Below are 17,384 nucleotides of genomic sequence, written 5' to 3' on the forward strand. Positions count from 1 at the left end.
TGACATAAGAAAACTACTAGGCACTTGGTCTAAGCATTAAACAAAGCTTTAATCAACTGTTTTACAACATGGAGGTCTAGTTGTGTCCTTCATTAGTTCCTGTTAAGAATGTCCTGCACAAGCTGGGCCCGTGCCCGAGTATTTATACTCTCCCTGGACAGCGCCACCCGCAGGCCGCTCAGTATTATTTCATAAGTCTTTCTTTCATGAATGACTGATTCATGTCACCTCCCAGTCCAGGTCACGATTTTGTGACCCCTATTGGAAAATGCACACGTGAACCTTGGGTGAGGACTGTGATGCTATTCACAGTAGAATAGCCCTCGGACGTGGTATTTCACCCATAGTCAATGGGTGTAAAATCTTGTCCACTGTCTTGGCTTACAAGCGAGAATGGCCACCTGGACGAGGTAACCGAGGACCACCATTACCCACGGACTGTACGTCTGCAGCAGTCCGTGCCTTCAGGACAGATGTGGAGAAAATTAAGGCGGGGTGGGGAAAGAGAAGGGTGCAAAAGAAAATCAGAAACAAAAAAGTACAACAAAAAACAGAAAAAGTTTTACATTAAAAAAAACTCACAATCGCAGGAACAAAACTTGTACATGGAATCTTAAAAGAAGAAAATTAAGCCTTATTGGCCTTTTGAACATCCCCGATTTTCATCACTCCACCATCGGCGGCCGTGCCTTCAGCTGCCTAGGTCCTAAACTCTGGAATTCCCTCCCTAAACCTCTCCGCTTCTCTCTCCTCCTTTAAGACGCTCCTTAAAACCTACCTCTTCGACCAAGCTTTTGGTCATCTGCCCGAACATCTCCTTATATGGCTCGGTGTCAAATTTTGTTCTTTTGATAACACTCCTGTGAAGCGCTTTGGGACGTTTTATTAGGTTAAAGGCGCTATACAAATATAAATTGTTGTTGTTAATTAGAATGTTAAGTTGCCACAAATAATACCTCACCCTGATGTAATGTGGTGCAGCAGTCCCCAGGGATTGGAATCAGGAAATTCTAGGTCAGATACTGAAGCCATTCACTGACCATGTTCCTGCACCTTACTTCAGCAATGGCTACCTCAGCAGTCTCATTCAGTACTGTGTAATAACAATGTGTAATGGAGGATATACATTCCAAATTTCAAAATCAACACTGTGGTGTACACAGTGCACACATACACATGCACGTAACCACAGGTTTTAATAAGGTTGGATGGATTCTGCATGTGGAGTCTGTCCCGGGGATTACTGTACAAAGGTAATTTATTTCTCAGTACTTAAGCTTATTGTTGACAAAACAAAATGAAACTAGCATGCCGTAATTTAATTTCTAGAGCAAACATAACATGTACCAAGCTGCATATAATATCTCATGTCAGTGCACTTTTCTCGTACAGTAGAACTATATTGGTTAATGGTAAAATCTGCACAAAACACCTCACTATCAGCTTTTTTACATAAATTACAATCTCAATTCCTTGTTGAGATTGGCTTACAATCACATCATGTGGTATGAAATGAATACCCAAGACGCTAAACAAAGCTTACACTTGAATAGACCTCAACTCCCAGTCTCATTTCATTTGCGTAATTCTAAACTTGAGTACCGATTTATCATCGGATGTATGATACGGATCTCTGCAACTGTACTCACCATGTAATCACATGTCGGCTGAAATGCATTTGTTCCACAAATATACATTCTGGTTTCAGTTAACCAGTGGAGAATGCGTATGTAGTTGCGGCAATCTGTCTGTAATGCAAAAATTAACTATAGATAAAACGTTGAAGGCAGTGGATTTACTTTACCAACTTATGCAGATCATTTTGCACACTATTTTCTACCTTCATACCACACAGTGGCTGTCTCAGAAGGCAGAAAGATGGAATGCACTTTCGCTGCCACTCTTGGACTTCAAGTGGGTTGACTCATGTACTGATTTCTATCCCCCCAACACTTCACCTTTTGCTCAGAGCTGCACCACCATGCAAAGATACAAGAGATAGGGGGTGAAATTGGGTATAGCCCTGCTTGGGGCGCTAGAATTGGCGGTGCGCAAATTCTATCGCCAGGTGCAACTTATCGCCACCTCGAGCGATATTGGGTTGCATCGCCCCTAAAGGTGATTACGGCGTAAAATCAGGCGCTGCACAGGACTCCTAAGGCGCTAACCTGGCGGCGCTACTCAATATCTGGGCAGCCGGGCACAGCGCAGGTGCTGTCAATAATCGATGACCACGAGACATGCTGGCGCCGGCCAGCTCTTAAAGGGGCGGGTCATTTAGGATCAGCAGCCACACTCATCGCCCTGTAGGCCTCAAAATCAGCGCTGTGCATTCTGTGGCGTTACAAACTTTGACCAGATGGAGAGGGTGAGGCAGAGAGCGGAGCGCTTTACCGATGGGGCATTGGATGCTTTGGTTGGCGCAGTGGAGCGCCGGCGAGCAGTGCTGTACCCCGACAATGGCAGGAGGCCTCATCAGAACGAGTACCGCAGAGCTTGGAGGGAAGTTTCGCAAATAGTCAAATCCAGCAGCGTGGCGCCCAGGACTCCTGTGCAATGCAGGAAGAAGTTCAACAATCTCACTCGGGTCGTTAGGGTGAGTGGCTTTTTGGCAATCTTCTTTATCCCTCCATCTGCACCTGACTTTATGGCCAGAGGGTGCGCGATGCCCCAATGGCCATCTGTCAGCCAGCACCCATGGCCCTTTCTGGGAACGCACATTCAACTCGGCACGCACATTCAACTCAGGGCATACTGTAAGGGCTGTTCCACCATGGGGGGCATGAGATGACAACTCAGGGCATACTGTAAGGGCTGTTCCACCATGGGGGGCATGAGATGACAACTCAGGGCATACTGTAAGGGCTGTTCCACCATGGGGGGCATGAGATGACAACTCAGGGCATACTGTAAGGGCTGTTCCACCATGGGGGGGGCATGAGATGACAACTCAGGGCAGCATGTTTCATCACTTCCCGTCCTTTCTCCTGCAGGCCAAGCTGGCCAGGAACCGGAGGGAACAGATTCGTACCGGAGGAGGCTCTCCTCAGCTGCAGACACTGACGGACCTGGAGGAGAGAGTCCACCAGATTGCTGGAGGCCGGATGAGTGGTCCTGTCACCACTGGAGCTGCCGACCCCATTGTGCACAGCGATGGTAAGGTCATCACCTTTTTGAACTGTCTCCTTCCACTTGTTCCCCCCACCAGCATGCTTTTCCACTCTGGACCCATGTCAGAGCATTGCAGCACTCTTGCATCCCTTGCTGCCACCCTGTCCTTTCGCTAAAGCCACTCTTCAACTTCCCTGCTTTCAGATGCTGCATCACCAGCTCGGGAGCCGGGCCATCAAGCTGCCAGGGACACTGACTCCGGAGGCGACGAGCAGGAGGAAGCCGGACCATCCGTACCACCCTCAGGCGAGCCAGCCCATCTGCAGACTGGGGATAGTGCTTCCCTGGAGGGAAGCGGGGGGGATGGCTCTGAGGAGGAACCAGTTGCAGGAACCAGTGGGCTCCAGCAACGCAAGGGGGGGTAGGGAAGCTCGGGAGCTGTCTCCCCGGAGGGCGAGTCAGGCCACGATGACTGCTGCACAGAGCGCAGAAGAGGTGCGTTCCCTCGCAGAAATGAGCGCCCAGGCTCGGCTCAGGCACACTGAGTTGATGGCTGCAGTGGCAAGGATGCCTGAATCCATCGAGACACTGGCAAGGAGTGTGCAAGACTTCGGGGCAGCACAGCCGAGGAGTGCCCAGGGCTTCGGGGCAGCACAGGAAAGGAGTGCCCAGGGCTTCGGGGCAGCACAGGAAAGGAGTGCCCAGGGCTTCAGTACATCACTGGAAAGGACTGTTCAGGGCTTTGGTACATCACTGGAAAGGACTGTCCAGGGCTTGACCGAAGCACTGGAAAAGACTGTCCAGGGCTTCACCGAAGCACTGGCACCTGCCACGCAAGTGCTGAGTGTTGCCACGCAGTCACTCGCTGGCCTCATGCTGAGGCAGATTGAGGCCATGCAAGCTCTGACTGCTGCCACCCTCGACGGATCAGGCAGGATTACCCGGGGCCCTTGCAGCATCACAGCAGGCCAGCAATCTGTGGACCAGCCGATTGGTTCGCATGCTCCGGTGCTGGCCCGTCAGAGTGCGAATGTGTCGGCCGACCACGGAGCAGGTGTCCGCTCTCAGGATGTCAGCATTCCTGATGCCACCGCTGGCACGTCTCCACTGCAGCTGCCATCACCTGCAGGACAGACTGCTTCCACCCATGCCCAGTTGGAGCAGTCAGCATCCGGGCCCTCCAAGCCCAGAGTCTGTCCAGGCCGTCCCTCAGGGCATCTGCGCTTTCGGACAGTCAGCAGGCGTCCCCCAGCCTTCATGCAGCCACTGGGGTCCCATTACGGAGGAGCTGCAGGGAGGGAAGGGGCCGTTTTCGCAAGAGAAGTAGATCACCATCAAAGGGGAAAGAGTAGAAGGTGCTGCTGAGACGTCTTATTTCTAGAAATCAAGGCCGTGGATGCTGGTCTGAATGTTAATAATGTTTTGGATAGTCTCCCGGGTGTGCGAGTCACTTATGTGTTAGTTTGTTAGTTAAGCTTTCTGGTGCCATTGCTTTGTCATGTTGGAAGGAAGCACAGTTTTCAAAATAAACTTATTTTATTGACATTGGCCATGTCTGCTATTTACATTCATACTGGCCTTCATAGGCTTTGGGTTATCCGAATGGTTCCATTCCTGGTCTTCGATTGGCACCAAGCATTCCGTGAGAGGGGCCTAGAACCGACTCCTTATCAGCCTCTGACGGATGGCCCTTCCAGTTTCTGGGACCCTCCCGTCTTGGTCCTCCTCCTCCTCCTCCTGCTCCTCCTCTGCTAGTCCTTCAATGTCTGCTGGCATTGGCTGGGTGCGCAGGGTGGCGAGGTTATGGAGCATGCAGCAGACAACGACGAAGTGGGAGACTCGCTCTGGTGAGTACTGCAAGGCGCCTCCCGAATGGTCCAAACAGTGGAACCGCTGGTTCAGCACGCCGATTGTGTGCTCCACAATGTTCCTCGTCGCCTGATGGCTGACGTTGTAGTGCTCTTCTGCAGGGGTGCTGGGCGAACGGAGCGGGGTCATCAGCCATGGGCACAGAGGATAGCCCTTGTCACCGAGAAGCCAGCCTTCTGGGTGAGCCGGGGCCTCGAAAAGGTCTGCTACTGAAGTCTGGCGCAGGATGAATGCGTCGTGGCTGCTGCCTGGGAACTGAGCATTGACTGCGAGGATCAGCTGCTGGTGGTCACAGACCAGCTGCACATTCAAGGAGTGGAACCCCTTGCGGTTGCGGAAGTCCTCAGGGTTCAAAACAGGCACCCGCAAAGCCACGTGCGTGCAGTCAATGGCGCCCTGCACCATGGGGAAGTCCGCTATTGCCGCGAAGCCCTCTGCGCATTCCCGCTGCTTCTCCGGTGTTGCAGTGAAGGAGATGTACTGCCGCCACCTTTTAAACAGGGCATCTGTTACTTGCTGGATGCAGCTATGCACCACAAACTGGGAGATGTTGGCAATGTCCCCAGTTGCTGCCTGAAAGGAGCCAGTCGCATAGAAATTCAGTGCTACTGTAATCTTGACAGCCAGCGACAGAGAGGTCCTGCACCTTATCTGCGGCTGAAGATCTGCCTGAAGCAGGTGGCACAGCTCAGTCACCACCTCCTTTCTGAATCGCAGCCTCCTAAGACACTGCTCCTCCGACATGTTGAGGTAAGAGAACTGCTGCCTGAATACCCTGGCAGCGTAAGGTCTGGTGTGGCGACGTCTGTTGGCCCTCCTCCGTCTGGCCATTCCTGGCCCTCTCTCCCTCCGTCTCTGTGCCCTTTCCAGATGGTCGAGCAGCAGGACGTTCCCCTCCAAAGCAGCCCCCATAATAATAGATAACAAGAAATTATACAGGGTGTAAACGCTCACCAGCAGCAGGGTGATGGTCTGAAGGCTGAAGGTCCTCTGGCAGTGCTGGGTCACTAGTGATGTGGCTCTCAGAGTGCAACACTGCAACTCTGTGAAAATCTCAAAGAAGTTGTGCTCCCAAAATGGCTGCCGCTTTTATACCAGTGCAGTCCCCTTTAAAGAGCACCCCCCTAAGCCCGAGAGCGGCTGGGGAACGTTCCAGTAAGCTGTCCTTATTAGCGCCAGGCGGAACGAAGGGGTGCACCACTGAATTTCCGGTCCGGGGTGCCAAAAAGGCATTGCACACTGAAATGACGTCATGATCTGCCTGCGCCTGCAAGCGGGCGCTAAGACCCACTCAATATGGCAGGAGGCGCTGGGTTCACTGCGCCCGGCCAAAAATTGGCGAACGCCCCACTTCTCGGCCTTTTTAGGCGCTAATCGCTGGCGCTACCAACCGAATTTCTCCCCCATATAGTTTAAAAGTTATATAGAATTTTGTTGACCAAATATAGGGCAAGGCCCACTGTGGCACATAAGCATTGCTCCTGCACCATTTATTTTCCCCACAATTGACAAGACACAGATCAGTCATGATTTAATTGAATGGCGGAACAGGCTTGAGGGGCTGAATGGCCTACTCCTGCTCCTATGATCTGATTTGTATTGTACCAGAAAGCAGAGAGGCATGAAAAATACCATACTGAGGGGCAAATAGCTCTCATCATGGCTGCTCAACAGGAAACTGTTAGATAATGCAGAAGTTCTTCTCAGTGAGAGGGCAATGGAAAGGTATTAAAAGCACCTGCATATAGCTTTGATCCATGGAGCCATTCAATCTGAGTCAGGGAAGTGCTGGGGATGTTACACCAAGGGCCTTGGTGAGACCACACCTTGAGTATTGTGTGCAGTTTTGGTCGCCTTATCTGAGGAAGGATGTTCTTGCCATGGAGGGAGTGCAGCGAAGATTCACCAGGCTGATACCTGGGATGGCAGGAATGACGTATGAGGAGAGATTGGGACGATTGGGTTTGTACTCGCTGGAGTTTAGAAGAATGAGAGGGGATCTTATTGAAACTTATAAAATTCTAACAGGACTGGACAGACTAGATGCAGGAAGGATGTTCCCGATGGCGGGGGAGTCCAGAACCAGGGGTCACAGTCTAAGGATAAGGGGTAAGCCATTTAGGACAGAAATGAGGAGGAATTTCTTCACCCAGAGAGTGGTGAACCTGTGGAATTCTCTACCACAGAAGGCAGTAGAGGCCAATTCATTAAATATATTCAAGAAGGAGTTGGATATATTTCTTAAGGCTAAAGGGATCAAGGGATATGGGGAGAAAGCAGGGACAGGGTACTGAATTTGGATGATCAGCCATGATCGCATTGAATGGCGGAGCAGGCTCGAGGGGCCGAATGGCCTACTCCTGCTCCTATCTTCTATGTTTCTATGTTTTTTTACACTTGCAATATACTTTTGGAGAAGTAGCAGCACACTCGGGCGAACCTGGAATCACTCCAGAATGCCTGTACTTGCTGGTTCTTTACTCATCAGTGCTGGGTTTTATTATTGCACCATTGTTATCATTGGCTACAAGGCTACAGTTCATTGCTGCCTGCATTGGGTATTAAATAATTGTGAAACATACCTCTCTCGACTTTCCTTTGTACATACATTCATTCTGCTTCTGTTCAGGAACGGCCCACATCTCCTGGAAAAATGAGGGAGATTTGTAAATGTGCAATTCTAGAGATGACCATACAGTCAGTCATTACTCGGGACAAGCTTGAAAGGTTTCAAACAGAATTCGAAAAGCAAAATACTGCTGGAAATCTGAAAACAAAAAAAGAGAAAGCTGGATATACTCAGCAGGTCAGGCAGCGTCTGTGGAAAAACAGGAGTCAGTCGATGTTTCAGGCGCTTATGACCCATCCTCAGGACTAGGAGATACTACAGATGAACAGAATTTAAAAAGGAACACAAGGGAAAGGGGAAAGGAAAATGAAAAAAGACACACTGACAGGAAAAGAAGAATGACCTGTGACGAGAACAGGAGACAATTAAATGCAGATGTAATATTAGCAGGAGACAAAAGAAGGCATAGATGAATCAAAGAAATGAAAGACATATACGAACAAGACACAGCGTGACTAGCTAAAGGGGGATAGGTAGAATGGGAAGCAGGAAAAACCAGCAAGACGGAGGCTGCAGTGGCCCGGGAGCCTGGCAACAAGGGTGCAGACTACCCCACCAATCAGAACACTATTGGTGGGGTTGTCTGCACCCTTGGTATTGACCTGCTTTTACACCAGCCTCCCAAGCCACTGCAGCCTCCGCATTTCTTTTCCTGTGTGTGCGCTGTGTTTTTTCCCCTTTCCCTTGTTGTCTTCCTTTTTAAAATGTTGATCATCTGTAATATCTCCCAGTCCCGAGGAAGGGTCATAAGGCCTGAAACGTTGACTGACTCCCGTTTTGCCACAGATGCTGCCTGACCTGTAGCCTTTGCAGCCTTTACTGGTTTGAAACATAATTCGTTGGTCGCTCCAGTCCATATCGTTTCTTCGGAGTCACGCCTACATTTTATGACACAATACCAAGTGATCAGCACAAACAGCAAGTGCTAATTACCACTTTCCTGGTACGTCGAATAGGTTGGCAAAATATGAACCCACCTGCAGTTTTCACTATGGTTAGCCATGGTTAAAAGCATACCCAATTCTCGCACAGAATTCCAGAATACCAAACTACTTCCCAGTCATAGAATCATAGAAAATGACAGAACAGAAGGGGGGTCAGTCGGCCCATTGAGCCCGTGCTGGCTCTTTGAAAGAGCAGTCGTGTCTAGTCCCACCCCCTCCCCCCCCGCTTTTTGTCCGTAACCCTGCAAGTTCCTCATCCTCAAGTACCTCTCCAAATCCCTTTTTAAATTGTTTATTTATGCAATCAGCTTCCAGCACCTTTTCAGGTAGAGCGTTCCAGAACCTGACAACTCTCCAGAGTCATTCGAGTTGGGAAAATTCCAGATCCAAACACACTGCTGAATATGAAGTTCTGATAATTGCATAAACTGTTCGCCCAATTAAATTGCTGAGCATTGAAAAAAAAAACGGGGGTAAAAAGGAATATTTCAATACAACATCCAGCAACAACCTAATCTTTGCGCATCTGCATCATTGGTATAGCTCCGTTCGCGAATTTAAAAAACATAGCTAACAAGGGGTCGAGTTTCCTCTCCTTTACGCCAATAATATCAGCGCAATCCGGGCGGAATCGGCCGAACCAGAGTAAGAGATCGGGGAATTTAAAACGCAAGTGAGTTACACCCAAAAACACTTGTGCTCGAGTTTCCGTGAACTTTTACACTGGGTCAAGATTCAATTTGCCCGGATCAGGCCCCGCCCACAGGTAGAAATTGCGAGATTCCGTCGATGGCGCTGGTTCGGGAAGGCTCTTCAAATTGCGCTCATTCTCTTGGGCGCACAGGCACCAGTCGGCACGTTTTCAAAGTTTTTTCATTTCAAAAACTAATTAATTTACTAAGAAACAGACCAGTGTACACCAATGAAACTAGTGAATGGTTCAGTATAGATTTTTTTTTTTAAGTCATTTTCAGTGATTTTGAATCAGGTTCCTCACAGGTGGAGGACTGGACACTCTTATTAAAAATGCTAACATTTTGTGATAAACCCATTTTCAGTTGTATTAATAAAACTACATCAGGTTACCAGTCTTAAATACATCAAGGAATTCTTTTTAAAGAAGAAAAAAACCCAATTACGTTCTATTACACTGCTCGATTGAGGCGGTTCATGGAAGATGAATTTTAGTGGAAACGGGGACTGTAATCTAGCCAGCGCAATTCTGAGCACATTCTGGGCCCAACTTCCCGATTCAGAGTCATAGAGTCATAGAGTTTTACAGCACAGAAAGAGGCCCTTCGGCCCATCATGTCTGCGCCGACCATCAATCCCTGTCCAGTCTAATCCCATTTTCCAGCATTTGGTCCATAGCCTTGTATGCAATGGCATTTCAAGTGCTCATCCAAATGCTTCTTGAATGTTGTGAGGGTTCCTGCCTCTACCGGCCTTTCAGGCAGAGAGTTCCAGATTCCAACCACCCTCTGGGTGAAAAAGTTCCTCCTCAAATCCCCTCTAAATCTCCTGCCCCTTACCTTGAATCTATGCCCCCTTGTTATTGACCCCCCTACTAAGGGGAAAAAGTTCCTCTTTATCTACCCTATCTATGCCCCTCATCATTTTGTACACCTCAATCAGGTCCCCCCTCAGCCTTCTTTGCTCCAATGAAAACAACCCCAGCCTGTTTAGTCTTTCTTCATAGCTGAGGCGCTCCATCCCAGGTAACATCCTGGTGAATCTTCTCTGCACCCTCTCCAAAGCAATCACATCCTTCCTATAGTGAGGCGACCAGAACTGCACACAGTACTCCAGCTGTGGCCTCACCAGCGTTTTGTACAGCTCCATCATAACCTCCCTGCTCTTATATTCTATGCCTCGGCTAATGAAGGCAAGTATCCCATATGCCTTTTTAACCACCTTATCTACCTGTTCCGCTGCCTTCAGGGATCTATGTACATGCACACCAAGGTCCCTCTGACCCTCTGTACTTCCTAGGGTCCTACCACTCATTGTGTACTCCCTTGCCTTATTTGTCCGTCCAAAATGCATCAGCTCGCACTTTTCAGGGTTAAATTCCATTTGCCACTTTTCCGCCCATCTGACCAACTCGTTTATATCTTCCTGTAGCCTGAGGCTTTCCTCCTCACAATTTACCACCCCACCAATTTTCGTGTCATCTGCGAACTTACTGATCACACCTTTTACATTCTCATCCAAATCATTTATGTAGATCACAAACAGCAAGGGACCCAGCACCGATCCCTGAGGTACCCCACTAGACACAGGCTTCCAGTCACAAAAGCAACCTTCGACCATCACCCTCTGCCTCCTGCCACTCAGCCAGTTTAGGATCCAACGCGCCAAGGCACCCTGGATCCCATGGGCTCTTACCTTCTTGACCAGTCTCCTATGCGGGACTTTGTCAAAAGCTTTACTGAAGTCCATGTAAACCACATCCACAGCATTTCCCTCATCCACACACCCAGTCACCCCCTCGAAAAATTCAATCAGATTTGTCAGACATGATTTACCCTTGACAAAGCCATGCTGACTATCCCCGATTAATCCTTGCCTCTCCAAGTGGAGACTAATTTTGTCCCTCAGAATTTTTTCCAATAATTTCCCTACCACAGATGTTAGGCTCACTGGCCTGTAATTCCCTGGTTTATCCCTGCTACCCTTCTTGAATAATGGTACTACGTTAGCTGTTCTCCAGTCCTCTGGTACATCCCCTGTGGCCAGAGAGGTTCTGAAAATGTGTGTCAGAGCCCCTGCAATCTCCTCCCTTGCCTCACACAACAGCCTGGGATACATCTCGTCCGGGCCTGGGGATTTATCCACTTTTTGGCCTGCTAAAACCGCTAGTACCTCCTCCCTCTCGATGCTAATATGTTCAAGTATGTCACAGTCCCCTTGCCCGATTTCTATGTCTACATCGTCTTTCTCCATAGTGAACACAGATGCAAAAAATTCATTTAAAACCCCGCCTACATCATCTGGCTCTACACACAGATTGCCACTTTGGTCCCTAATGGGCCCTACCCTTTCCCTGGTTATCCTCTTGCCCTTAATATACTTATAAAACATCTTAGGATTTTCCTTTATTTTGCTCGCCAGTGTTATTTCATGGCCCCTCCTCGCCCTCCTAATTTCTTTTTTAAGTATGCCCCTGCACTTTTTATACTCCTCTAGGGCTTCCTCCGTCTTTAGTCTTTTGTAACTGCCAAAAGCCCCCCTTTTTTTCCTAATGCATTTTTGTATATCCCTTGTCATCCAAGGTTCCCTTTGCTTGTTGGTCCCACCCTTGACCTTTACAGGAACATGTTGGCGTTGTACTCTCTCTATTTCCCTTCTGAAAGCCTCCCACTGCTTTGATGTGGATTTTCCTATAAGTAGCTGCTCCCAGTCCACTTTGGCCAGATCCTGCCTTATCATATTAAAATCGGCCATCCCCCAATTTAGAACCCTTATTTCCGGGCCGTCATTGTCTTTTTCCATGACCACCTTAAATCCCACCGAATTATGGTCACTGTCGCCAAAATGCTCTCCTACTGACACTTCCACCACTTGCCCGGCTACATTCTCTAGAATTAGGTCCAGTACCGCCCCCTCTCTTGTAGGACTTTCTACATGTTGGCTCAAAAAGCTCTCCTGGATGCACTTTAAGAATTCTGCACCCTCTAAGCCTTTCACACTCTGACTATCCCAATTAATATTGGGGAAGTTGAAATCCCCCACTATTATTACCCTATTATTTTCGCACTTCTCTGAGATTTGCCTACATATCTGTTCCTCTATCTCCCCCTGACTGTTTGGGGGCCTATAGTACACACCCAGCAAGGTGCTTGCCCCCTTTTTGTTTTTAAGTTCTACCCATATGGCCTCACTAGAGGAACCCGCTAATATATCATCCCTCCTTACAGCAGTAATCGACTCCTTAATTAATATTGCAACACCCCCTCCCCTTTTACACCCCCCTCTGTCTCTCCTGAAGATTCTATACCCCGGAATATTGAGCTGCCAGTCCTGACCCTCCCTCAACCATGTCTCCGTAATAGCAACAATATCGTACTCCCATGTGTTCAACAACAACTTCATCCACCTTATTTGCAAGACTCCTTGCATTAAAATAAATGCCTTCCAGCCTTGCCATATTCCCTTTTGCCCTCACATATTTTCTCTGCCTTCCCAGCTGACTTGTTTTTTCCTCTGTATTTGGCTGTAAATCACCCCCTACTATAGCTCCACTCTGTATCCCATCCCCCTGCCAAGTTAGTTTAAACCCCCCCCAGCAGTGCTAGCCAACCTACCCGCAAGGATATAGGTCCCCCTCTGGTTCAGGTGTAGACCGTCCGACTTGTACAAGTCCCACCTTTCCCAGAAGCAGGCCCAGTGATCCAGGAAACTAAAGCCCTCCCCCCTGCACCATCCCTTTAGCCACGCATTCATCCGTTCTATCTTCCTATTCCTATACTCACTAGCACGTGGCACCGGGAGTAATCCAGAGATTACAACCTTTGAGGTCCTGCTCTTTAATCTTCCACCTAGCTCCCTAAATTCTTGCTGCAGGACCTCATCCCTCTTTTTACCTATGTCGTTGGTACCAATGTGGACCACGACCTCTGCCTGTTCACCCTCCCCCTCCAGAATGCCCTGCAGCCGCTCAGTGACATCCTTGACCCTGGCACCAGGGAGGCAACAAACCATCCTGGATTCACGTCTACGGCCACAGAAACGCCTATCTGTTCCCCTTACTATAGAATCCCCTACCACTATTGCTCTCCCACTCTTTTTCCTCCCTTCCTGGGCAGCAGGAGCACCCCCAGTGCCAGGAAGTTGGCTGCTGCTGCCTTCCCCTGGTGAGTCATCCCCCTCAACAGTATCCAAATCGGTATACCTGTTTGAGAGGGGAATGGTCACAGGGGTCTCCTGCACTACCTGCCTGCTTCTATTGCTCCGCCTGGTGGTCACCCATTTCCTTTCTTCCTGTGCAACCCTTCCCTGCGGTGTGACCAACTCACTAAACGTGCTATCCACGACCCTCTCAGCATCGTGAATGCTCAACAACCCATCCACCCGCAGCTCCAGCGCCTCAATGCGGTCTGCTAGTAGCTGCAGATGGATGCATTTCCTGCACACGTGGTCATCAGGGGCAGGGTCCCTGAATTCCCACATAGAGCAAGAGGAGCACATCACGGGGCTGGGCTCTCCTGGCATGACTTACCCTTTAATTAATTTAAATTAAATTCACTATCACCAATTAAAGATATCTCTAAGGCGCTTGTATAGTCTACCTACAGTCCCTGCTACACCAGAAAAGACCCTAGTCACTATAAACTACAGAGTTAAAGTTTAAAAAAGAGAAATACTCACCAACCAATCAATCACTTACCTGCTCCCTGGTGACGTCACACACTGATTACTTTTTACCTCTCTCCCCGCTGCTGAGTTGGTGTGCCTCGCTGGTCGCCGGTTTTTATACTGGGCTCCTCACCTCCCAGGCTCCGTGCTCCGACTGCTCTCGGGCCTCGCTGGTCGCCGGTTTTTATACCGGGCTCCCAGGCTCCGTGCTCCGATTGCACCCAAAGTGGAAACTCTACCCCCTAACCTTTTGATTTTTGAGTAAGACAACTGATGTAATAAAACTCACTACACACTTGGTTTGAGTATAAAGCAAGGCTTTAATCAACTTATTGCAGAACATGGCGGTCTAGTTGTATCCACTAGCTCCTTGTCTTTACAAAATGTCCCTGGCAAGCTGGGGCCCACACCCGAGTATTTATACGCCTTGGACGGCGCCACCAGCTGGCCGTCTAGTGTTATTTCATAGGTAGTTTCTTGATGATGAGATTTATGACAACTACCATAATTTTTGTATTTCCAAGGCCAGGTTGTATAAAGACAACATTCTGGCAGTTAGCCATGGCTCCCAGCACACTCTGTTTCCCACCCCCCACCCTTTATTGCGCAGCACTTTAATTGGGAGAACAGTTTATGCTTGAATCAGAACATTGTATCAAACATTGTGCCTGGATCAGGACTCCTATGCAGTCGGGAGTGAATGGGAAATGGCTTGGTATTCTGAAAGTCTATGCGCATGCCATTGCTTGCACTGCATTTTTATTAAGTGGCCTCTGCTAGATTTGTTATATTCAGTGCTGAACTGATGGTTAAATGAACTGTACTACAAAGATTTACAAGTTGTCTACCTGGTTGGTAGAGCCACTTTTACACTATTGTAGTACCACTGATTCCCGAAACAGAAGTCTCGCAACAGTCGGTGACATTGGAGAATATAAAATTACAGTACCGGCTTCTGTTCAGTTGCCTGCAGCAGAGACTCACTTTTTCTCCTTGGAAATATGTTGAGCTGGTCGATTGGAGACTTTGGGGGGGGGGGGGGGGCGGGGGGAAATTGGGATGGGGGCGCTACCTTCGCCGGGCGCTAATTTTAACGCCCTGAAAAAATGAGCTTCACCGCAGCCGATTTTCCCAGGTAGCGCCCCGAGAGGGAGGAGGGGCGCTACTGGAAGCACCCCGCATCCCTGTTGGGGTGCTGCGAGCCAATATCACAGCGCTATGCGCCGCAGCGCCATATACTGCAGCACATCGCGCTGCGGTACTGCAGGCCTTCCTCTCCTTAAAGGGGAGGGGCCTGGCGCAGCGCATCCTGGCGCCCAGCTGGGCCACCAGGGATCGGGAGTGCCGGCAAACGAACCCGGCACTCACGGAGAGCAACCGGCACCCTGCGGGGCTTCACAGGGGCCAGGGGCAGCAACAAAAATGGCCACCCGCCACCTCCCCTTTAACTAACGCCGCCCCGGCCGCAGGTAGGCCCTGACCCCGGCAGACATAGTATCCGGCATAAGTCGGGGGGGCGCCACCCAATATTACAGCCGGGGCGCTGTGCACAGCGATGACATCATCACCGGCGGCGCAAACAGTTAGCGCTGCCGCTAACTGTTGTGTATTTTGAATGTTGTATTTGAATTGTCCCACATAGCTTACTGTAGTTGTGATGTGCAATGCACTATGGGAAAGAGTGCAGGAAGTTGAGAAGATTTTGGAAAGTGATGGCTGTGAACTGAACTCGGTCTCCTGCGTACTCTTTTAATTGTTATACAAGCAAGATTATTAAACTTTTGCGATTTAACAAAAGTGGCGACGAGGACGTCTGAACTTACGTGGCTCTGCTGTGCGGAAGATAGTCGGGTTTTACGTGTTTAAAACTGTTATTTTTGCCGTGGACAGTTAATTAAAGTGAGGCTGGCTCGAGGATAAAGGAGCTTGAAATGGCGGGAAGACGAGACGGTGTATAAGGTACTAACGACTTGAGGAAGGGGAGGAAAAGCAGTGAGTAAATCGGGAAGGACATTTATTCAACTGTGAAACGATCTGTGAATTGAAGCACTAAAATACTGATCGTGATTTTAGTTGAGTTCAACATTGGAAGGATCCTTAGTGAATGATAATTAGGAGCCTGAGAGAAGGAAAATGGCTGGAATTATCGGTAACATTGGACCGTTTGATGAGAATGTCGAACAATGGAGCTCATACACAGAACGATTTGAATACTTCACACAAGCAAATGACATTGGAGGGAACAAAGTAGTACCTACACTGTTAAGTGTGATGGGACCAGAGACTTTCAATCTTTTGCGTACTTTAGTGCATCCAGATAAACCAGGGACTAAACAATATAGCGAAATTGTGGAGATACTAAAAGGGCATTTTTCACCCAAACCCCTAGTCATAGCTGAGGGGTTTAGGTTCCACAGGCGTAACCAGGAAGAAGGAGAAACAGTGACCATGTTTGTAGCTGCACTAAAAAGACTATCAGAGCATTGTGAGTTTAATGACGTGCTAAATGATACTATAAGAGACAGGCTAGTGTGTGGTATGAGAACTGAAGCCGTACAGAAGAGGCTATTAATGGAGAGTAATCTGACACTACAAAAGGCCAAAATCAGTATTTCCATGGAATTGGCAGCTAAGGAAGCTCAACAATTGTGTGCAACAGAAAAAGTGCACAAAGTAAGAACAGAGAGCCAAGGGCCATGCTTCCGTTGTGGCAAAACGGGGCATCTTGCGTCTGCATGCTGGTGTGTGGACATGGATTGCCACAGCTGTGGTAAAAAGGGACATATTCAGCGCGCATGCAGAAATAAAAAGGACACAGAGAAAACGTCAAAGACGGAAGGAAGAAAAAAAACATTCAGACAAAAGACAAAGAAGCATGTCCGCTCTGTAGAACAGGACAAAACAGAGGCAAGTGACACTTCAGAGGAGGAACTATTACTGAACGTGCTGACTGTAGCTGGGGATTCGCATGGCTACTGGGTCTCACCCTTGCTAGAGGGGCAGCCTGTGCGAATGCAGATCGATACCAGGGCAGCAGTATCTCTTATGTCAGAGACAGTCTACAAAAAGACATTAAAGCACCTTCCACTTCCGCCAGCTAACATAGCGTTGAAGACATATACCGGTGAAAGAGTAACCGTGAGAGGCATCACCGAGGTCACAGTTCAGTTGAACGGACAAACTAGGAAGTTACCACTCTACGTAGTTAAAAGGAGACTACCCCTCCCTGCTGGGGCGTTCGTGGATGGAGAGAATAAAATTAGACTGGTTATCAGTCTACATGATATCACACAATGATCCAGGCTTACCCGCCATCTTAAAGAAACATGCAGAAGTCTTTAATGGAGAACTGGGTAGCATGAAAGATATTACTGTGAAGCTTCGTATTAAGCAGGATAGCAAACCCAAGTTCATGAAGGCACGACCCGTACCTTATGCCATCAGACCAAAAGTCGAGGCTGACTTAGAAGCCC

The 17,384-nt window shown here is 48.8% G+C and overlaps 1 protein-coding gene across 1 annotated transcript in view; it reads right to left on the reverse strand.

Annotated features, from left to right (window-relative positions):
• Window positions 1-17,384, reverse strand: part of LOC147108041 (semaphorin-4E-like) — an 82,219-nt gene that overhangs the window by 19,878 nt on the left and 44,957 nt on the right. Inside the window, exons 4-5 of the mRNA XM_086004474.1 lie at window positions 7,563-7,625; window positions 1,650-1,748 (exon numbers count right to left, since the gene is read on the reverse strand). Of these exons, the coding sequence (XP_085860600.1) occupies window positions 1,650-1,748; window positions 7,563-7,625 (162 nt within the window). The remainder of the gene's footprint in view (window positions 1-1,649; window positions 1,749-7,562; window positions 7,626-17,384) is intronic.

The sequence above is a fragment of the Somniosus microcephalus genome, chromosome 13 (assembly GCF_052327205.1).
Source record: "Somniosus microcephalus isolate GS21.2 chromosome 13, FLI_Smic_1.0, whole genome shotgun sequence".
Lineage (NCBI taxonomy): Eukaryota > Metazoa > Chordata > Chondrichthyes > Squaliformes > Somniosidae > Somniosus > Somniosus microcephalus.